This window comes from Sturnira hondurensis, unplaced genomic scaffold, assembly GCF_014824575.4.
Source record: "Sturnira hondurensis isolate 20B ecotype Veracruz unplaced genomic scaffold, ASM1482457v3 Scaffold0009125, whole genome shotgun sequence".
NCBI lineage: Eukaryota > Metazoa > Chordata > Mammalia > Chiroptera > Phyllostomidae > Sturnira > Sturnira hondurensis.
This window is the reverse complement of record NW_028081756.1, coordinates 1,619,921-1,643,942: the sequence shown is the minus strand read 5'-3', so window position 1 is coordinate 1,643,942 and position 24,022 is coordinate 1,619,921. Positions and strand designations below refer to the sequence as shown.

The window sequence follows — 24,022 nt, the reverse complement described above, 5'->3', positions numbered from 1 at the left end:
TGGCAGGAACTGTGAGGCCTGGGCACTCATGTTTGGTGTGCTCCAAAATGTACTGGCTGCACATAATGAGTAGCAAGTGTGCCCACTGTCTCACTTCCTCCGAAGTCACCTTCCCCCACTGCTCCCTGTCGTATTCACAACAAGAGACTGCCTGGTAAGCTATGCAAAGCTGTAAACAAAGAAGAAATGTTTGGAAAGTCATGAAATCATTGTCCAAAACGCAAGCTTGGCATGCCAAAGAGATTGAAGCATATGGCAAGCTAGTGAACAAACTCTACTAAAGTGTGATGCAATTAAGTGTTACCTTCATGAGGAAGAACATAGATTGCACTACTGATGTTCCTGAGGATATGTAATATTGCAGGAATACCTGTTAACCTACAGTATAAAAGTACAGCTTTCTGGGCCAAAATCTTAAGAAAGAATGAACCATTAGTGGTTCTCCCCAGAGTTTATTGGGTAGTCAATGCACTGCTGGTTCTTGCCTCAGAGCTGTATGCTTACACACATTCTTGTACATGTCCTTACAGAGTGTTCAGCAGTTTGCAAAGAGCTTTCACATATACAGCCTTCCTACCAATTGGGATAGGTAGGGAAGATGCTATCATCTCCATTTCATTCATGGAAGAACAGTCTTAGAGATGTTAAGGCTGTTGCTCAAGGTAACTCAGATCAAGACAATGGGGCCAGGAGTCAGACTCAGATTTCTCGCTCTTCATTCACTCAGCTTCCCACTGTGAGATGTTGCAGAGCTGTTCCACCTTGCCATGAAAAACTTTTCTATTTTGCTTTAGTTTGGGCCTTAATCATCTCTTTCCTATACCATCCCAACACTCCTGCTCAATTCTTAGCCTCCAATACACCCAACAGAGAGCCACTTTGCACTGCTCAGGAGCCACTCAAGGGTATGAGCTGGGCTCTAGGATAAGAAAATGAATGAAACCAGAGGCCATAGGTGGAGAAGGGAGTGCTGGTTCTCTCACAGAGATAGATAACAAAGTGGGTAGGGTGCAGAGTAGGAAGTACCCTTCTGACAATAGACAAAGACATTTAGGATCAAGTTTCACATTAAAGTCAACATCTATGACAATTTTCCTGTACTCTGGCCAAAATCAGCTTTGCACTGGGGCTTGATATCCAGGCTATATGTTTGGCTATTCTGGGACCCATGTAAATTTTGGAATCAATTTGTCATTTCTATGAAGAAGCCATGTGGGATTCTGACAGTGATTGTGTTAAACCTGTAGATCAGGGGTGTCAAGCTTATTTTCACTGGGGATCACATCAGACTCGCAATTGCCTTCAAAGGGCCGAAATAATTTTAGGATTGTATAAATGTAACTACTCCTTAACTGTTGAGGAGTTAAAATTACATTTGGCCCTTTGAAGGCAACCTGGAGGCTGATGTGGCCCCTGGTGAAAATGTGTTTGACACCCCTGCTGTAGATCATTTTGAGGAGTACTGCCCTCTTAACAATGTTAAATCTTTCAAACCATGAACATAGAATGTTTTTCTACTTATTTAGATATTTTTAATCTCTTTCAATAATGTTTTATAGTTTTCAGGGTATAAGTGTGCACTTGTTTTAATTGAATTTATTAATGTATATTCTGTTTGATGCTATTGTGAGTGGGATTTTAATTTTCAAATCTTTCATAGCAAGTATGTAGAAATAAAACTGATTTTTATATATTGATCTTGCACCCTACAACTTCGCTTAACTCCTTTATTAATTCTAAATGTTTTTTAGTGGATTCCTCAGAATTTTCTACGTACAAGGTCATGAGTTTTACTTCTTCCTTTTCAATCTGGATGATTTTCTTTTTCTTGACAAATTTCCCTTGCTAGAACCTCCTGCAAAATGTGGACTAGAAGTGGTGAAAGAAAATATCCCTTTAAATCTATAAAGACATTCTTTGTGGTCTAGTGTATAGTATTGTTCAAGTCTCCTACTTCCTTGCTGATGTTCTATCCATTATTGAAAATGAGATATTGAAGTTTTTAAATACTGTTGTTCACTATCTATTTCTGTCAAGTCTGTCTATTTTTGCATTGTGGACTTTTACACTCTATTGTTAGGTGAGTATGTTAATAATTGCTATGTCTTCTTGATACATTGACACTTTAATTACTTTGTACTGTTCTTATTTCTCTCTTGTAATAACTTTTTGCCTTAAAGTCTATTTTGTCTGATTTCAGTACAGCTCTCTTTTGATTATTGTGTACATGTAATATCTTTTTCTGTCCTTTTGCTTCCAGCCTATTCGTGTCTTTGAATCTTAAGTTTCTGTAGATAGTGTATTGTTGAATCATGTTTTTAATCCATTCTGCTCTCCTCTGCCTTTCAATTGGAGATTTTAATATATTTAAATTTAATGTAATTATTGATGAGGAAGGACTTAGGCTATTTTGCTATTTTTTCTATGTGCCATATAATCTTTTTGTTCCTCAAATCTTAAATTAGTGTTTCTTTTCTGGCATACTCTTTTACTTCCATTGTCATTTTTTTTATTGTACATTTTTGGGTTATTTTCTCAGTGATTGCTTTGGTGAGTACATCTTAATTTATATCAATTTAGTCTGTATTAATACCAACTTAATATCAATGTATATAAATTTTTTTCTCATGTATCTCTATTATTCACTCTCCCACTTACACTAGCATCATACATTATATCTTTGCACGTTGTGTGCTCATTAAAATATTACATTATCTTTTAAACTGGGTAAGAAAAGAGAAATTATGAAGAAAAATACATTAATAATATCTTAAATATTTATATATTATTATTTTTGCTAATATTCTTCATCTCTTTATATGGATTTGAGTTACTATCTAGTGTCCTTTCATTTCAGGCTGAAGGACTCCCTTTAACATTTCTTATAGGCAGGTCTGCTAGCAATAATTTGTCTCAATTTTTGTTTATATGAGAATGTGTTAGTTGCCCCTTCATTTATAAAGGATAGTTTTGCCCGTACTTTGACTATGTCCTCCCATTACAGCCTAAAGTAAGGCAGTAAGTGTGTACCACATACCCATGTAGGGCAAAGGGGACACCTAGGCTCCTGAACTCTGAAACAGATGAGGTTGAAATAAAGGTTAGAAGGAAAGAAGTGTTTGCCAGAGCAAGAGGGTCTCATCCAGCAGTCCCTTCTGAGTGAGCTAAGATTACTGTCAGCCATGACCAACAAGAAACAAGAGCCTCACCCAGGAAATACAATGGCAGGCTGGAATCATGGTCCAGAAGGATTGCCTGTGATTTCCAGTCTGAGACATAGAATGATTAGCTTAATGGCATAATTCAGGAAATAAGGAGGGAAATGCCATCTGTGAGAAAATGGACAAGTGTTGAATTAGAAAGATTAGGAAGTGAGAGAGAAGAGGAATGTGAAAACATGGGCTGCAAAGCATGATATGGGTGTTAGAATTCTATATTTTGAGGTCACAGAAAGGCAATCCAAATCAGCTAAAGCCAGAAAGAAGTTACTGGAAGTTTATCAGAGATTTACAAATTCCTTTGGGAGCTGGAGAACCAAGCTTGGAAAACGGACAAGAATGATGGTAGTTACAGAGGGCCTAAAAAGCAAGAGTCATAAGGATCATCTTCTCAGATGTGCATGGTCAGAATATCTCCTCCCTGCTGGAAAGCACAGTCATCATGTGGGACATTGTCCCTGCCACCAGTTCTGAGAAGTCCATTTAAACCATCTCTCAAACTTTTCATGACATACTCAAGATTAAATCAAAACCAGGCAGGGGCATGTGCAGGGACAGAGCAAATCTGTTCCTCATGACTTGCAAAGAGTGAGATGGTGGGGAATTGCTCCAAAACAGGAAGGAGCTGGATGTTGTACTGCCTCAAACAAGTTCCGTTTCACCACACAAATGAGGTGAAGGGAAGGTGTCATTTTGAGTGTAAGGAAGACATGTATGTATTAGTCAACTTGGAGAACAGAATGGGTGAGAGAGGGAGAGATTACAGATGCAGAGGAGGGAAAAGGGTTGGAAGAGCAGATGAAGCCACGTGCCCACAGACAGCTGGCCTGCCCACAGGAGGGAAGCATAGGAGGAGCCTTGACTTTGTTGAGAGATGTGTTTGAAGGAGAAGGCACTTTGGAAATTTCCATTCTTTCCATCTGTTCCAGCCCCTGCCTTTCCACAACAAGCAGGTGTTTTCACAAGGGACAAGATTTGTTTTTTTCAATAATGCAAAACTGAGCAAAGTAGTGATTCATTATTTTCTAAAATCTGACTCTTAGAGAAGGAAGATCATTTCAGACCTGCTTCCTTGTTGGACCCATGTGAGATCAGGGTTTGCTGTTTGAGCCTGGGCTGGTCAATAGCAGCTGTAACTTGGGTTGCCCCCCTCCCACCCACCCGCTTCAGAGGAAAGGTGACAACTCTTTTGAACCTAAGTATCTCATGTTTCCAGGACCCAGAAACCCACTAGTGAGGTCATAATTCCCTCTGTCCTCTCAGCCTCTGAGAGGCAGGAACTCAGCAGGGGGCCCTGCCTGGCTCAGGGTGTCAGGCATCATGGGCTGGAATTCTTCCTGCCACCTCTCACAGTTTCCTGAGTAAATCCCACACCCTTATGGCAGGGCTAGGCCCACTGCTGGTTTCACATATTCTAACACACAGGTGGCAAACACAAGGCCCGTGGGCCAAATCTGGCCCTCCACCTTGTTTTATCCAGCCTGGCACCTTGTTTCTACCCAGCAGCAGTGCCGAGCGCTCACTTAACTGTTAAGGAGTAGTTGCATTTATATAGTCCTAAAATTACATTTAGCCCGTTGAAGGCAACCATGAGAATTATATGGCCCCTGATAAAAATGAGTTTGACACCCCTGCTCTAATAAAAGCCTACCCTTTCTGAGAACCCACAGTGAGACTTTGTAGCAGAGCAAAATCTTTATCTAAGCACTGCCCAATTGAATCTGGAGCCCAGACAGTTGTCCTAGTTGAGCAAGGTTTACAGAAGCTTAAAAACAAGGCCTGCAAACTCCATAGAATCCCAGTGTGGTACACAGCAGAGTGGCTCAGGGTTCCCATCAAGGAAGGGAAGTACAGAATACTGGGAACCTGATCTGAGGGCAGAAAGAAGGAAAGAGCTCTTTGCTCCCCTCCATGTCACCCACCACTCTGGAGTGCAGAGTCTGGACTGGCTCCTGACCTTTTCCCAGCTTTACTTCTGGTTTTAAGCACAGAGCCTCTGTAGCTTTGTCCAATTCCAATGCTGATCCTGGGAAAAGCAGACAAAGTGACTTAATGTCATGGGGGTAAACAGCTGCACAGAGAAAGTACTTGGGGGTGATTTCTTAACCACAAGTGTGAGAGAACCCAAAGTAAGTCTTCAGGGTATTTTCCTGTCTCTAGCTTGGAGAAAGTGGTCCAGGCTGCATTATTCAAGGCCTGCATGATTGCTCAAGACCTTGTCACTGGCCACAGGACCTCACCCTGTGACCCTAATGTCTTTATGATATTTTCCAGCTCTATGTCCTTCCTACTCCTAGGTGGCCTCTGTCCCAGCCTGACCTAGCCTCAAACTGTCCCCAAATGAAAAAGAGTGCAATTCTGCCATTCAGTGAAGTGTGTCGGGTCTGCCCATCAAATCAATATTCCTCATGTGGCTCCTGGCCTGTGTCCAGCCTGGGCTCAGGGCTGGAAGTGAAGAAGGGGTGTTGAACAGTCTAAGGAGCACAGATAAGAGCCCTGGGGACGCACTTGGTACCAGAATCAGCACAATTTCACAGAGGTATTGCTCAACATGATCTGGCTCACACAGTTGAAACAGTATGGAAAAGGGCTTTTCATAGAAAGGAAGTACACATGCCAAGGCACAGAGGCACACACGAGCAGGGCTGTGCATACAAAAGAACATAGGGCCAGGGGCACTGTGTGAATATAACTGTATGAAGCATTAGTATGAGCTAGGTCACAGAGTCAGGAATGGATAGTACCATGAGAGGCCTTGGATGTTATATCAAGAAACTTATCCAAACTTTCTGAGGAGTGGTTTAGGACCAGAATAAGTGACTTGCTGATGAATAACACAGCTTTGTCTCCATGGACTCTGCCCTTTCCCTTCAGCCTTGTCATTTGAGCCACCACATCCTGGTGAGTCCTTAACCTGTCCAATCCTCCCCTGCTCTCTATTGTGCAGACCCTGTCATCTCTAGCAAGGACTGTTGCAGTGGCTCCCTGTGGACCCTCAGCCTGTGGGCACCATTCCCCTCTAGCAGCTAGAGTTGATTACATATCAATATCAAATTTGGGGATCAGTGGACATAGGGATACTGTAAGGATAAGGGAGGAATCGCAGTTGTTAAAAGCAGAGAGATTGTTGTTCAAATCCCTTGACCTAAGAAGATTCCACAGTACCCAGGCCTGAAAAACAGAACCCCAGGCTCAAATGCCTACCAGGGCACAGGGGTGATTTTCAGGGGCACAGAGCCTATCTCTCACCATCCAACATGCTTTCAACCCAGGAACTGCTTACATGAGGTGGTTGGAATTCAGGTATTTGGTGAGACTGGTGTCATGGAAAAACATTGACTATAGACACGGCCCTGGATTCAGACACCCACCTGGACAGTATCTTGTGACTTTGGTCAAGTTATTTAACTTTTCTGTGCCTTACTTTCTTCATCTAAAAAGCCATGGTAAGAGCACCTTCCTCAGAGAATTTAAGAATTAAATGAGATATCGAATATAAAACACTACGCAGGGCACATAATAGGTACCTGATAAATGATAGTGATTACTGTGATTGCATTTCTTTGGCAATTTTTAAGATCTTGAGGTTGAGCTCCTCCCCAAAAGCCCCACTATATACTCTTTAAATTATACTAATATTAAACAAACACTGCAATTAGCAGAGATTCACTACTCAGTGAACAGTTTTTCGGATCCTATGTGTGTGGATGCTGAACTAAATGCTTCACACTCATTCTTATTCCAGTTACCTTATTAAGGCAGCAGAGAAAGTTAGCATTCCTAACAGTCATCTCTCTGATGGTCCAGACTCCTGAGGATCTGAACACTACAAGGCTGCACTGTCCTTAAGACAAACCTGTGTTTCAACAAACACTTGGAACTCTGAGATCCTGAACCCCCTCCTGGGCCCTTCTGGCAGGAAACATAGGGCATTGCTGGTCCCACTGGACGAGCACAGGACGGGTCCTTGGCCTGCAGGGGTCTCCACCAACCTCTCACCATGAGCGCTCTTCCACTCCCGCCCCGCCCCCACCTTGGCTCGCGACCTCTTGGTGTCTCTATCCGAGCCAGACTAGCACTCCCAGAGCAGAGGGCGGGTCCAGCCCAGGAACCGCCCAGCCATGACGGATCTTTCCCCAAGCAGACCCGCCCTTGCACACGCCCATCAAGGGCGTGGTAGGAGAGCCGGGCGCCTGCTGAACTCAGCTTCAGGACCCACAGCTGGGAGCACTCTGGCCTGGGGAAAGAACAGCCAAACTGACACACCCTGGTGTAATGATTGATTGATTAGCAGAGGTTACTGAACCTCTCGGTTGTTCTCTTGAATGGGAATTAATTCTGGAATGAATAAATAATGCATTGAGATTTATGTAGTCCGAGGCAAGCCGGCAACTGCCAGGAGATGGAGCCCAGGGAGCCTCGATGGTGATGCCAGTGGCCACTGGGTCAAGAGGGGCAACTGGGTGAGAGGAAGAGAAAAGGGAAGTGATGACAGCATGATCGGCTCAGTGACTCTGGCCAGGTGGCTGCAGGAACATGCTGAGCCCAAAGATCAGGCGAGCCAGGAGGGGTAAGTCCAACTTCACGTGGTGGATCTGGGCACACTGTGCGTGACTCTCTTGGCAATGTGTGTGTGACATTTTCCGGCTGCCACATTCCTGGGCAGATGGGGCAGGCCTTCTGGAGGCATTATGGTAACAGGGAGTAAGGACCCAGGGGTCAGTGGGAGTCAAACTTGAAACAGCACAGGGGCAATGGCTGTCTTAGTGCCCTAGTGGTGTGTGGGCTTCACCTCATATTCTGTGATGTGCTGAGAACCTGGGTTGCTCCAAAGTGACCAGGTGACAACTTTGGAGAAACTTTGTTCCTTTACTAAAAGAGAAGTAAATGCTTGATTTTTAAGATTTGTCCCAGCAATCAAAATAAAAATGGCTCTCACTAGGAAAGCAATACTCCAGCTTCTGGAGTCAGCCAGATCCGAGTGAGAGTCTTCATTCAGCAGCCTGGGGGCGCTGCTCTGTAGAGCCTGAGAAAAGCAATTCTCAGGCAGCTGGGATCGGGCACTCCCCTGGAACACTGTGTGGCCTGGAGATGACCTCTGAGACCAGTTGGGACGTAGAAGGGAGGACAGATCCAGAGACAGCAAGAGATACATGAGTCAGAGGGTCTTGCAGGGGTGATCCTTCGGAACTGGACTAGCACCCCAGGCACCCAGTGTCTCTGCAGAGTGGCCTGGAGACTCAGGACAAGCCCTGGAGCTAAAGATGGCATCTTCTGGACAGCAACTTCTTGGCTAGGACAAATGTTGTTTTAGATGAGAACATCTATCTCTTAAGAAAATAGAATGTGTCTTTCAGGTGGTCACTGTTTGTGGAGGGCTGAGCCTCCTTGTGAGCAATGTGTGAAGGTGGTTTGGAAGTGGGTGGATCATCTGCCTGGGGATCTTGGAAACAGTGTGAGTCTCACGCAATGTGGGTGTCAGGGACCCTCCAACTCCTGTGAATGCACAGCCAACAACACCCATGTCATTAGCATGTCACAGGACCCTAAATGACTGGGGGAGAGGCTGGACCTCCAGGATGTACTCAGAGCCATCAGGTAACCCCCCCCCCCCAAAAGGGATGTTCAAGATTCAGTATAACCTGTGGGCCCCTTTGGGTAACAGAGGGCTGTGCATGGATCTGCTGAGGGATGGAAATGCAATCTGGGAACAACCCAATGGCTGAGCCAGGCGAGGCCCTCTGACAGAGCTTGGGTCTACCCTTCCATTCCTTCCTAATGCATTAGTCACTGGCTATATATGGTTATTCAGCACTTCACACGTGGCTAGTCCAAACTAAGAAAAATACATACTACATTTTGATGACTTGGCAGAAAAATGCAAAATATCTCATTACTAATTATGTTATATTGATTACATGCAAAAATGACAGTGTTTTGGATATAATAGTTCAATCAAATATATTTTAAAATTACTTTCATTTGTTTTTTCTTTTACTTTCTTTTTAAAATTTTTTAAAAGATTGTATTTACTTATTTACTTAATTTTTTTAGAGATAGAAAGGGAGGGAGAAAGAGAAGGAAAGAAATATCAATGTGTGGTTGCCTCTTGCAGTCCCCATACTGGGGGCCTGACCTACAGCCAGGCATGTGTCCTAGACTGGGAATCAAACCAGTGATCCTTTGGTTTGCAGGCCAGCACGCAATCTACTGAGCCACACCAGCCTGGGCTTCTTTTACTTTCTCTTAATGTAGCTACTAGAATTACATATGTGGCTCACATTATATTTCTGTTGGACAGTGCTAGTCTAGAAAGAGATCAGTGTTTCAGTAAAGGGCTCTTAGGAAACCTGCCTTTGAAAATCCATACTTCTTTTTTCTTTTGGAATTTTTTAAAATACATTTTATTGATTATGTTATTACAGTTATCCCATTTTGCCCCTTCATTCCCCTCCACCCTGCACACCCTCTCCCACCCACATCCTCCCCTTTAGTTCATGTCCATGTACCTGAAGTTCTTTAGCTTTTACATGCCCCATACTATTCTTGCCCTTCCACTGTCTCTTTTCTGCCTGCCATCTATGCTACTTATTCTCTGTACCTTTCCCCCCTCTCCTCCTCCCACTCCCCTGTTGCTAACCCTCCATGTGATCTCCATTTCTGTGCTTCTGTTCCTGTTCTAGTTGTTTGTTTAGTTTGTTTTTATTTTAGGTGTGGCTGTTAGTAATTGTGAGTTTGCTGACATCTTACTGTACATGTTTTTTATCTACTTTTTCTTAGATAAGTTCCTTTAACATTTCATAAAATAAGGGCTTGGTGATGATGAACTCCTTCAACTTGACCTTACCTGAGAAGCACTTTATCTATCCTTCCATTCTAAAAGAAAGCTTTGCTGGATAGAGCAATCTTGGATGTAGGTTCTTGTCTTTCATGACTTGGAATACTTCTTTCTAGCCCCTTCTTGCCTGTAAGTTCTCTTTTGAGAAATCAGCTGACAATCTGATGGGAGCTCCTCTGTAGGTGACTGTCCCCTTATCTCTTGCTGCTTCTAGGATTCTGTCCTTCATTTTAATCTTGGCTAATGTAATTATGATGTGCCCTGGTGTGTTCCTTCTTGGATCCAACTTCTTTGGGACTCTCCAAGCTTCCTGGAAATCTATTTCCTTTGCCAGATTGGGGAAGTTCTCCTTTATTATTTGTTCAAATAAGTTTTCCACTTGTCACTGCTCCTCTTCCCCTTCTGGTACCCTTATAATTTAGATGTTGGAATGTTTAAAGATGTCCTGAAGGTTCCTAAGCCTCTCCTCATTTTTTTGAATTCTTGTTTCTTCATTCTTTTCTGTTTGGTCCTTTTTTTCTTCCTTCTGGTCCACTCCCTTGATCTGAGTCCCAGTTTCCTTCCCATCACTATTGGTTTCCTGTGCATTTCCCTTCATTTCAATTAGTTTAGTCTTCATTTGTTCCTCTAATTTGTGACTAAAATCAACCAGTTCTCTGAGCATCCGGATCACCAGAGTTTTGAACTGTGCATCCGATAGGTTGACTATCTCTTTTTCGCTTAGAATTATTGGCTCTGGGGCTTTGAGCTGTTCTTGAGCCATAATGTTTTGGTCTGTTTGCACCTGTTATGTATGAGGGGCGGAGCCTGAGGTGTTTACCAGGGTGGGTCAACCCAGTCACTGGGTTGTCATGCTGTATGTAGGGATGGGGTCAGAGAGGGGCAATGGCATTTGTTCTGCTCTCTCTCAGATTTCCATCCCCTCTGCTGCTTCCCGCAAGCAAATGTGGCCCCCCTGGTGTTGGCTCCTGGGTGTGTTGGCCTGTGCACACTCCAGGACCCTGTGGGTCCCTCCAACAAACTCTCTGTGAGCCTGGGAGCTTCTCCCGGCACCTCGACCTCAAAAGTTTTTCCAATTGATGCTTTTAGGCTTCAATTCCCGTCGCTGGGGCCCTAGCCTACACAGTCTGTCTCACTGCTCGCTCCTTCACCTGGTTTATCTGCATGTGCAAATGTATGACCGCGGTCAGTCAGTCGCCTTGTGCCCTCACTGGGTCTGCCCGTTGCCACCCCACACCTGGGATCTGCTAACCGCCACCTGCACTTCTGGGTCAGTCTGGCTGCTTTTTCCTGCCTGACCCTGCTCTGCCAGCTGTTGACTCTGTCCCTCTTACCAGTCTGGCTGAATGGTTCATTGTTGTCAGACTTCCATACAATTCCATTTTCTGTGTTTTGGTTGCATTTTTGTTGCTAAAATTTTGTTGTCTTTAAACTTGGTTGTGCGAGGATGCAGTGTTTCCACCTATGCTTCTATCTTGGCTGGAAGTCCTTACTTTTTAATTACTGCATAACTTACATAGAGTAAAAGGCACAAATCATAAGTGTACAGTACAATGATGACTGCCAAGATCAAGATAGAGAACATTTCCTTTCACTCCAGAAAGTTCCCTCCTGACTGTCCCCAGTCTCTCCTCACATCCAGGCTCATACTCTTCTGATTTCTGTTACCATAGAGTAGTGCTTGCCTGTTTTTAAATTTCACATAAATGGAATAATCACAAAGGAGGACTCTCTCATTACTAACACATTAAATACTCTTACTACTAACACTCTTTAGGGAAGGGAGGAAGGTGAGAAGATAGCTGTTGGGTGTTTCAGATGTGTCAGATGTGTGTTAGACCTTCCATTTACATGCACACTCCCACTGTAATCCTAACACCAATGCTGTGAGACAAGGGAGAAAGTGGAGGTAGAATGTGTAAAATGCTCAAAATCACACTGTTAATGATATCAGCTTAAACACATTACTCTGAGGTCTGAGAAGCCTCTCCCCTAAAACATTTCTCTGTCCAGAAGCTGGCGGAGTTCAGGTGGTGTCACTGAGCAGCTTAAACTCCTGTGATATGAGATGTCTGATTCCTCACCAGCACCTTTCTCCATAGGCAGGTATTCACAACATGTCACCAGGAGCAGGGACAGAATCAAAAGGTGAGGTTATACCACCTACTCTGTCCTGTTTTGGCCGAGTTTTGAACTCTGCCCTATTCATCTGAAAAGCAGCCTGGCCAAGCAGCAGACTAATGGGAAAGGCAAGGGAATCGGGATTAGATGGGATGAGGAGGGTAGGCCCATGTGCAGGTGCCCTAAGTAGGAGGTGGCTGCAGTGCTGGCCGTTGGTGCCAAGGTGTGTGGTGGACTCAGGCAGGCCTGGCCCCACTCACCTGGTGATACTAAGGAATCCCAACTTAGGCTGCTATTGTAAGTCACCACATTTCTGACAAAATTAGCCACTTCAGATAGCCACTTCAGGTGCTGCCAGACTCAGATACCTTCACATCCCCACTTACATTAGGAGTTAGACACATATTTATTCAATTATGCAGACCAAATATTTAATAATAGCAGTAACCATAGCTCATGCCTATTGAACTTAGGTAACCATGCTTTAGTACAAACACACCTCATAAAGGAACTTTATTTGTGCCCTCCACCATCTCAGGGGCCAGGCCTTCCTGTTTCTGCCTAACAAGGTCCCATGACAACTTTGGATACTCCTTGATAATGAGAAGTCCAAGAGGTGCTTTCATTTGCAAACTATAAAACCAGTTCAGTATCTCCAAGTCTACCCCAGGGGTACATAACTGATTTTCACCCAATCATAATTACATTACTCAAGAGGAAAGATTAAGGAGAGAATCTTAAAAGCAGCAAGAGAAAAGGACACAGTTACCTACAAAGGAGTGCCCTTAAGACTATCAGCTGACTTCTCAAAAGAAACCTTATAGGCAAGAAGAGGCTGGAAAGAAGTATTTGAAATCATGAAAGGCAAGGACCTACATCCAAGATTCCTCTATCCAGTAAAGCTATCACTTAAAATAAAAGTGCAGATAAAGTGCTTCCCAGATAATGTAAAGTTAAAGTAGTTCATCATCACCAAGCCCTTATTAGATGAAATGTTAAAGGGACTTATCTAAGAAATTGAAGAAGATCAAAAACAATGAACAATAAAATGATAACAAACTCACAACTATCAACAAATGAACCTTAAAAAAAAGAAAACCAACAAAAACAAAAACTAAGCAAACAACTAGAACAGGAATAGAATCAGAGAAATGGAGATCATGTGAGGATTTTCTGTAGGAAGAAGGAGAGGAGGAATAAGAAGGGAAAAGGTACAGGGAAGAAGAAGCATAATTTATAGGCATAAAGTAGACAGGGAGAGGTAAAAATGGTATAGGAAACAGAGAACTCAAAGAACTTATATGTACAACCCATGGACATGAACTAAGGTGGGGAGGAGGGCTGGAGTGTTAGGGGGTGCAGGGTAGAGGGGAAATAAAGGGGGAAAATTGGGAAAACTATAATAGCATAATCAATAAAATATACTTAAAAATAAAAAATAAAATGATATTTTATATCAATGTTTTTATATCATTAATCATTGTGAAAAAAAAATCCAAAATTTCTAGACTATCTTAGCACTACTTTAGAATTAGTATTTTACTTATGAGGGAGTGCATTGTGCCTTTATTATCTTTCATCCTCTAGAAGTGAGGCCCATTAGGAGGGCCTGGCTGGTTACCTCTCAGATGGGGGAACCCAGCAAGGAGCAGATGAACAAATGAAGCCCCCCAAAAAGCTAAGTAACAAATTTTAAAAATATATATTTATATATATGTGTATATGTGTGTGTGCATATATATATATACATACATGTACACACACATGTAGTGGGGGATACTCAGGAATAAATCATCTGAGGTCTGTGCAGTGTTTCCAGGGCAGCATGGGAACCTGACTAGGCTCCATTGCCCTTGGCTGCAAATTGCATTAACTTGATGAAACCATGCGTCCAGCTCCCTCCAGAGTGCCCCTTCTATTACCTCACCTCTCTCTTATCAATCATTCATCCTCAATACTTACCCTTTAAATCAATTCAGCTCTGAGAGCTGAATAGCCAGCCATCTTGCTATTTCCCAGTCCAGCTTTAAAATCCCATTGACTTCTATAAATCAATTCTTTTTAGCCCATATGCAGTCATTGTGTCTGCTCTGGGGCTGCACTTACAGCACTGTGGATGGGAAAGCACCCCCAGCTGCCTGCAGCGTGCCTAGCCCCAGGGAGCACTGAGCAGGGCCAAATGCCCCACTGGCTGCCCAAAGTGCTGCCACAGCCCAGCCCATTCAAAAGGTCTTGACTATAAGCAGGTGTGTGAGGTTAGGTTCTCCAAAGAAAAGCCTGAGATGAGGCTATTCATGCAGCCATTTCTTAAAGAGGTGCTTCAGTGAATACAAGTGAGGTGCTAGGGGAATAGGACAGAAGATGAGAGCCATGCTGGGGTGCAAAGCCCAAAAAAGGGGGGTCTTAGCCTGAGCACCAAGACAATTTTGAAGTGTGACTTCTACCTCTTCACCCGTCTGGAGTGGCTTCAACTAGAAAGCAGACTGCTGGGGCTTTCAGACTCTTCACCAGGAATCTTTGGCCAAGGACTGGGGGTAGTAAGGGATGTAGATTCCCAGGAACTTCGAGTTCTCCCAGTACCTGCCCAAAATTGGCTCCAATAGCCCAAGGGAAGTCTTTCAAAACTTGACAGCAGTCCTGAAAAACCACCCCTGGGTAAGCCATTCCAAATAAAGTGGTCAGACATTGGTGCAGCATGAAAACAGAAGGAAGGAATCTGAGAAAATTGGAGATGAGCTCGAACAAGATCCACTGGCTAAGGTTTCTGGGGTGTGTTTCCAGCAATTCCTAGGTTTCAGCAGCTGCCAGGTCCTCCTGTTGCACCTCTGGGTAAGTGAATAACTGCACACCCTTACTGAACTCCCCCTTATTCAAAATGGGCTGGAGTGGACCAAGGCCCACTGGAGGGGCTCACTACAGAGTAACCTGGTCACCCAGAAGGGCCACAGTGGGCCTGGGCCATGCTTCCACAAAGCATCATTGGTTCAGCCTGGAAGCTCTGAGCTGGCAGAGGCCAGGTCTCTCTGGTTTGTGTTGTGGTCCACAGCCTATTGTGGTCCTTGTCTCAGATTATTATTCATAAACATTTATCGAACTTTTGATATTTTAATTACTATTTTAGATTTCCTAAGTGATCCTTCCACTTTAAAGACTTTAGTTTGATTTACATAAGCAACACTGTGTTGTTTCCCTGTATAAAATTGTATAAAATGCAGTGTATTACAACTTCTTCCTCCCTTCGCAAACACCAGCACTGTGACAGGTGTGACATGTTCTTCTATGCGAACACATGTCCCACTGAAAATGCATGGTTTGAGTGTTATGTTTTTCTTCTCTTTTTGTATAGTTTTCTATTTTGTGTAATTGTTCTGCAACTTGCTTTCCACTGCTATAGTAGAATTTAAGTAAATGTTAAAGCAGAGAAAAGGAGATGATAGTGATGGGGATAAATATTTAAAAGGGTGGTCAAGAAAGGCCTCACTGAGAAAATGGCATTTGAGTAAAACATGAAGGGGCTGAGAGGAAGCCCTGTAGAGATGGGGAATGGCAGGTGCAGAGCCAGGTGGTGAGTACATGGCTGGCCTGTTTAAAGGGCTGCAGAGACCAGTGTGGCTAGGACTTGGGAACACAAGGAGATCTGGGAGGTCACGTGGCCCAGTCCTGAGGACCTTGTAGGTGTCATGATGGCCCTGACTCATCCACAGATCAAGAAGGGGAGTCCTGCAGGGTTGTCATAGAGAGCAACATAACCTAACACTTATCTTTAAGAATGCTCTTTGGCTTCCCTGTTAAGGGATTGTAAAAGGATGTCAGAATGGACTATAGCATTGATTCAGGGGAGAAATGGGCTGCTGGGAACAGGCCAGCCTGAGGTGATATTTTCTCTGACAGATGGAGGAGCGAGTAGGTTTCAGGGCAAGGAAAGACCAGGAGTTCAGCTTTGGACATGTGACATTGGAAGTGCTCAGTTGGATCACACAGTGGACACGTGGATCTTGGGTTCAGGGTTGAGCCTTCTGCACATCGATGGAGTTTAAATCCATGAGACAGGAGGAGATCACTGAGACAGTGAGTGTGGATAGAAATTGGGTCCAAGGACAGTCCCTAGACACTGGACACCAAGAGGTGAGGAAGATGAGGACACTGAAAGTGATGACCAGTTAAGGGGGAGAGAAGCAGGAGAGTGATCTTAGAACCCAAAGGTAGAAATGGTATTGGAGGAGGGAGTGACTCGGTCAAGTACTACAGGGGGTCAAGGAATGGGAGAACTGACATGAGCCTTGGATTAAACAGAACAGGGTTATTGGTGGCCTTGATAAGAGCACTTTGTGTAGGACAGGGAGGGAAAGCCTGTGTCATGTCAAAACAGAGCAGGAAGCAGTCGGAGATGATTAAAAAAAGTTCTGGAGATGGATGGTGGTGATGGTTACATAGCAATGTGAATGTACTGAATGCCACTGAACTCTACACTCGAAAATTGTTAAAATGTTAAATGTCATGTTAAGTATATTTTACTACCAAAGACAAGGAATAGGAAAGGAATTGAAAAAAGGGAGTGAAGACACCTCTTCTGAGGTGATTGTTTAAAAAGAGAGTTAACCATCTTAGTATATACATTCATCTCATTCTTTTTAACTCCTGCAAAGCATCCTATAATGTGGTATTAACACAATTTATTCAGCTATTTTCCTCTTATTGGGCATTTAGATTTTCCTAATTTTTAGGGATCACACAGGTGCTCCAAGGGCATTCTTGCATATAACTACCTATGCCCTTGTGGTTCTTTCTGTTCGAAAAAGGCAAGAAGTAGGCATGTTTTTAATTTTGATAAATACAGCTCAATTGCCTTCTACATAGTGGCCTATACTTAATCATAACCTCACCAACACGTGATATTCCTATACTTTTAAAAATTAGCTGTATCATATTATGGCATTGACCATCTATATTTCCTTTTCTGTACATTGTCTGTTCACTTCTTTAGCTTTTTCAAATCAGAAACAAGATTCCCCACTACCTCGATAGGAAACAAACATGAATTGGTGACTCTTCTGCTGGCCCTGCACCTCATGTTGCCTTGGCAACACCTTGATACTACACAGCCCTTGTCCTTCTCTAGTAATAAGTGAACCTTTGGGTACTACTCCATTTCCTCCATCCTGTGTTCTGACCTCTTGGGTTTGAGTTGCTTGTGTTTTCATCCAGGGCAGCCCTTGGGCAGACAGAAACCAAGCCATGATCTTGTTCATACATGAGAATTCTCCTGTTTAAGCTGGATTTTCTCCTCCCTCCCTGGAAACACTGACCTGAAACACTTAGAAGCCACTCAGACTCAATTCTTGGGGAAAATTGTAACATCCTTAGTGATTAGGACTGACTGAGTTGGAATCTTGCCTCTATCACATAACGATATTTGTGACCTTAAGTAAGCTGCTTCCCTCCACAGTCTCAATCAAACATCTAAAAAATCATGGTTACTCTGAGGAATAAATAAAATTTCTCATGTCAGTGGCCTGGCCCCAACTTCTAGCTCTGGCCTTCATGGGCACTTGTGCATGTCCATTCTATCCACAGCCCACACACCCCTCCCTTGCCCTGTCCATGCATTGAGTTTCTTCTTTTTCCCACCTCAGCCTACCTCTGGCCAGCTTTGTTAGGAAGGCAGGGCCAGTGCTAATGCAATGAGAGCTGTGTCTACCAACACCCATTGGCTGAGAAAGTTCATAGCTCCATGTCCTCTCTTACCAGGCTATGTGGCAAGGCTCAGAATAATCATTATGGTTTGGGCCAGGGCATCCAAAGGGTTTACAGGGCACTAGTATAGATACAGCACAGGAGTGGCAGCAACATAGAGTAGGGGGGCATGTTGAATTCAGGGCAAAGTGCAAAGAGAACTGGATGAGGGAATAGGGGTCATTGGTACAGGTAGACTCTTTAATGCCCAGCAAGGAGAGCCTCATGGGCCAGGTGCCCAGAGCAGGGAGAATGCCTCATTCATGCTCCCTGCCTCCTGCCATAGTCCAGGATGACATCTTGCTGTTTCAGCCTAATCCCCACTACCACCTGAGCCCAGGTTCCAATCTGTCAGCTCCCAGACCCTTAAGGCCCTTCCCTGTCTCATCAATCCACCCGTTCCCCACCCATAGCCTCATCTTTCTCATTCCAAAGATCCTCACTTATCAGCTTTTAAACGGGTTCAGGTCCCCTTGTCTTAATAAGGGACACCCTGCCCTCTAAGCTGTGGTCCCCTCCAGAGACCTTCCTCCTTCTCTCTCTTCCTTTGCAGGGACTAGTCCTGGAAGAGTTCTCCACACTGGCTATACTTTCCCCTCGCTACTACTCCAGAGTGCTCTCTCTCTCTCTCAGCATGTAGTTCCTGTTCCACCCCTCCACCTGTGACCTTAACCCTTTCTCTGCTGTGGGCATGTTTTCCCCCCTTTTCACAAACCTCCCTGAATCTTTTAAGTGCTCACTCCCTGGTGGTTCTCCCATCCCTCTGGCAACTTCTCCCAGAGTTGGTCAAAAGCTGCTCTGCCTCTTCCCATTCTCAACACCAAGTTCCTGGGGGTTCTGGCTTTAATCCTCTTCTTTCCTTACCCTAGAGGCCTCCTGGGAGATCTCATGGATATGTGGCAGTTTCCCGAAAGGGTTCACGAAGAGTTCCTACAGGAAGGTGAATTCAAATTTGAAAACAAGCTGTGCCACTTGCTAGCAGTGTGGTGGCCTTGGACAGCTTAGTTAGCTTTCCAAACCTATTTGCACATCTGTAAAAGTGAATTAACACTTGGAAGAATTAAATGAAATCATTCATATAGAGCATTCAGTCCATTTTATAGCATATGGTGTCGGTAGATAGTAACTCCTATTACTGTAATGCTGTCAACAAACTTTTATTGAGGCTTCCTGTGTGTCAGGCACTGATCTGTAGCCACCTCCCTCCTGAGCCCAGTGCTCCCTCCCATACTAGAGTCCACATCTGACTTCCTCCTGGACATATCCTCTTCAATGCCAGAGAGACTACAAATATCCAACATGGGCAAGTTGAACTCCTCATTGCCCTGCACTGTCCTGCTTCTCCTCCTTGACCAATGTCTTGCTCCCTTTGCATTCCCCACCTCCTCCACATACCATCAATCACCAGGCCTCTTTTCCTAAATATCTCTCAGAGTGGTCCATGCTCTCCACCCTTCCAGAGATGCACTCCTACCCTCTACTTTCTGCCTCCCTTCCCCTGGCTTGGTCCCATCAGCTTCCCAAGTCTCCCATCAGCCTGGCCTCTAAGGCTCCTGGATGAATCCGCAGGCCCTGGGCTTGGGTCTCCCTCTTCAGAACTGATGGCTTAGATCAACACTCCAGATTCCAAACATATGATTGCTTCAAACAGCTGTGCATCATGCACATGCACAGACTCACACACTTACACACTTGCAGACACACTGTACGCATGTACACACACTCACAAACATGCCTTTGTACACTATTGCATTTGCACACGCATGAACACATACTCTTGAGTACTGATGCATGCACACACTCATAACCACATACATTCACACCCTTATTTATGAACATTCACACACTCATGCACATACTCTCACTTATATGTATACTCACATACTTGCAAACATACATACACTCGTGCATGCATGCATATATACAACACTCTTTCTCTCTAACACACACATACTCTCATGTACACAGAATTTCCTGGAAGGAGTGGTCCCCCATGGCTCTCTGTAGTCCTCAATCTTGGGAAGAGGTAGATACACACTGTATAAATTACCTTATTATGTGCCATACTGTTATTCATGCTGTTTTAAAAAGTGAAATTGAAGCGAAAAGGAAGGGACTCATTTCAGTAGAGTAACTCTGGGAGGGCCATGTGCAGGTGGTGAAGCAGGATCCACACCTTCAGTGGAAGATAGCACTTGAACAGCAAGGATGACCAAAAGAGCATTATGATGAGATGTTGTCAGGTGTTACTGGAGCCCAGGACAGTGATTATCAGAATCACCTCGGCTGCTTCACAACCCAGGTTCCACATCCTTCTCCCAGAAGTTCTGATTCAGCAGCTCTGGACAGCAGTATTTCTAAGGCTGATAAAGAATGTCATATGCAGATACCTGCAGCAGCCATGGGCTGGGGAGCCGGGGTGTGTGTTTAAGCTGGGTGGTGCTCTCCCATGGCAGGATCATGACTGCCAAACTGGAAGTGTAATCGCTCTGCACGTAGTTGGTAAATACCATAACTACCTTTGAGAAAAGACATAAAATGATTAGATCTATATTTAGAAATATTTCTTTGTCAGCTGAATATCTGTTTTGGTGGCTTTTGTGGAAGACAGGAGGTAAGAGGAAGGAGTCCAGGCAAGCATAAGAAGTTCAACTGAGTCAGTAAAAGAAAAATGAAAATGGAATGAGAGTGCAAAGAGAATCTGCAGAATTTGAAACTAATTGACTGTAGGGCCAGAAGGATAGGGATTTGTCAAAACAACTCCAAGCTGTCAAGGCTGGTAGGCTGTGAGCCTTCGATGAGAGGGTGGGAGCACATTGGACAGAGAGAGGAGTTGAATTTGGAAATGGGCTTAAGTGATCCTGAAATGTACATAGGGAGATGTCCCATAGTTGGTTTTTTAAAAATTATTTTATTGTTGTTCAAGTACAGTTGTCTGCATTTATCCTTCACCCCTCCCTGCCAATCCCAGCCACCCCGACCTTCCCCCCCTTGCATCCACACCCCCTTGGTTTTGGCCATGTATCCTTTATAGTTGTTGCTGAAAACCCTCTCAAATCCCCCTAGATTGTCCCCTCACCTCCCCATGGTTACTGTCACATTGTTCTTAACTTCAGTGTCTCTGGTTGTATTTCACTTGCTTGTTTGTTTTCTTGATTAGGTTTCACTAATAGGTGAGATCATATGGTATTTGTCCCTCACTGCCTGACTTATTTCACTTAGCATAATACTCTCCATTTCCATCCATGCTGTCCCAAAGGGTGGGAGCTCCTCTTTTCTTTCTGCTGCATAGTATTCCATCGTGTAAATGCAGCATAGACTTTTATCCATTCATTTACTGATGGACACTTAGGTTGCTTCCAGCACTTGGCTATTGTAAATTGTGCTGCTATGAACATTGTGGTGCATAGGTTTTTATGGATTGGTGTTTCAGGGTTCTTAGGATGTAAACCCAGCAGTGGAATTGTCAGTCAAAAAGCAGTTCCATTTTTAGTTTCCTGAGGAAATTCCATACTGTATTCCACAGTGGCTACACCAGTCTGCATTTCTACCAACAGTGTACTAGGGTTCCCCTTTTCTCCACAACATCTCTTTACACGTTTCTTGCTTTGTTTCTGATGGCCATTCTCACAGGTATGAAGTGGTATCTCATTGTGGCTTAATTTGCATCTCTCTGATGGCTAGTGACACTGAGCATCTTTTCATATGTCTCTGGACACTCCGTATGTCCTCCTTGGAGAAGTGTCTGTTCAAGTACTTTGCCCATTTTATAATTGGGTTCCTTGTCTTCTTAGAGTAGATTTATGTGAGTTCTTTATATATTTTGTAGATTAAACCTTTGTCTGAACTATCATAGGCAAATATGTTTTTCCATATGATTGGTTCTCTTTTCATTTTAATGCTGTTTTTTAGCCATGCAGAGCTTTTAATTTTAATGAAATTCCATTTGTTTATTCTTTCCTTTATGCCCCTTGCTCTAGGGGACTTATCAGTGAAAATACTGCTGCATGGAATGTCTGAAATTTTTCTGCCTATGTTCTCCTGAAGTACTTTTATGGTGTCGGGACTTATATTTAAGTCTTTTATCCACCTTGAATTTTTGTGTATGGTGTAAGTTGGTGATCGAGTTTCATCTTTTTGCACCTAGCTGTCTAGATCTCCCAACAACATTTGTTGAAGAGGCTATTTTTGCTCCATTTTATGCTTCTCCCCACTTTGTCAAATATTAATAGCCCATGGAGACATGGGTTTCTTTCTGGGATCTCTCTTCTGCTCCATTGGTCCATGTGTCTATTCTTATGCCAGTACCAGGCTATTTTGATTACAGTACCCTTTTAATATAGTTTGATATAATATATTGTGATCCCTCCTACTTTGTTCTTCATTCTCAAAATTGCTGCAGTTATTTGGGTTCATTTATGATTCTATATAAATTTTTGAAGTATTTGATATATATTCTGTATCTGTGAAATATGTCATTGGTACTTTAATAGGTATTGCATTGAATCTATACATTGCTTTGGGTAGTATGGACATTTGGATGATTTTAATTCTTCTTATCAATGAACACGGTATATGTTTCCATTTGTTTGTGTCTTTCTTAATTTCTTTCTTCAGTGTTGTGCACTCTTTCTGAGTGCAGGTCTTTTACCTCCTTGGTTAGGTTTATTCCTAGGTATTTTATTTTTCTTCTTGCTATATCAAATGAGATTTTTATCCAAATTTCTGTTTGTGATATTTTATTGTTGGTGTACAAAAATACCTTTGATTCCTGAATATTGACTTTGTATCCCACTGTTTTGCCAAATTCATGTATTAGGTCAAGCAGTTTTTTGTGGAATTTGTAGGATTTTCTATGCACACTATCATGACATCTGCAAACAATGATGGTTTTGTTTCCTCTTTTCCAATTTGAGTGCCTTTTATTTCCTTTTCTTGTCTGATTGCTGTGGCTAGATCTTCTAATACTATGTTGAATTGAAGTGGTGAATGTGGACAACTTTGTCTTGTTCCTGATCTTAGTGGGAAAGATTTTAATTTTTGCCCACTGAGTATGATGCTGGCTGTAGGTCTGTCATATACAGCCTTCATTATGTTGAGGAATGCTCCCTCTATTCCCACTTTGCTGAGTACCTTTATCATAAATGGGTGTTGTACCTTATCAAAAGATTTTTCTGCATCTATTGATATGATCATGTGATTTTTGTCTTTCCTTTTATTTATGTGATGTATTATATTTATTGATTTGTGAATATTATACCATCCTTCTGTTCCTGGGATGAATCTCAGTTGGTCATGGTGCATGATCTTTTTAATGTATTGTTGGATGAGGTTTGCCAATATTTTGCTGAGGATGTTAGCACCTAAGTCCATCAGTGATATTGGCCTCAAGTTTTCTTTCTTTGTTATGTCTTTGTGGTTTTGGGGATTAGGGTGATGTTGGCTTCCTTAAAAGAGTTTGAAAATCTTAAATCTTGTTGGATTTTTTGGAATGGTCTGTGAAGGATATGGGTTAGCTCTTCCTTAAATGCTTTGTAGAATTCTCCTGTGAAACTGTCTGGCACAGGGCTTTTGTATGTTGGGATTATGTTGACTACTGCTTCCTCTTTGTCAGCTGTTATTCATTTGTTCATGCTTTCTGCTTCTTTTTCATTCAGGTTTGGAAGATTACATTTTTCTAGAAATTTGTCCATTTCATCTAGGTTTTCAAATTTCTTGGCATATAGTTTTTCATAGTCATCTCTTACAGTCCTTTGTATTTCTGTGGTATCAGTTTTAAGCTCTCCTGTTTCATTTCTGATTATATTTATTTGGATCCCCTCTCTTTTTTTCTTGATAAGCCTGCTTAAAGACTTGTCAGTTTTGTTTATCTTTTCAAAGAACCAATTTCTGGATTCATTGATCCTTAGAATTGTGCTTTTAGTCTCTTTGTCATTTAATTCTGCTCTTATCTTGGCTATTTCCTTATTTCTAATTGCTGTGGGTTATCTTTGTTGTTGTTCTTCAAGTTCTTGTAGGTGTAGAATTAGGTTGTTTATTTGAAATGTTTGTTTATTCTTTTTGTAGGCCTGTATCACTATGAACTTCTTTCTCAGGACTGCCTTCATTGTGT

The 24,022-nt window shown here is 43.0% G+C and overlaps 1 protein-coding gene across 1 annotated transcript in view; it reads left to right on the top strand.

Annotated features, from left to right (window-relative positions):
- The first annotated feature begins 7,461 nt into the window (after positions 1-7,461).
- LOC118994120 (rho GTPase-activating protein 22-like) overlaps positions 7,462-24,022 on the top strand; it is an 84,578-nt gene continuing 68,017 nt past the window's right edge. The window contains exon 1 of the mRNA XM_037056670.1: positions 7,462-7,788. Coding sequence (XP_036912565.1) covers positions 7,755-7,788 — 34 coding nt within the window. The 5' untranslated portion in view covers positions 7,462-7,754. The remainder of the gene's footprint in view (positions 7,789-24,022) is intronic.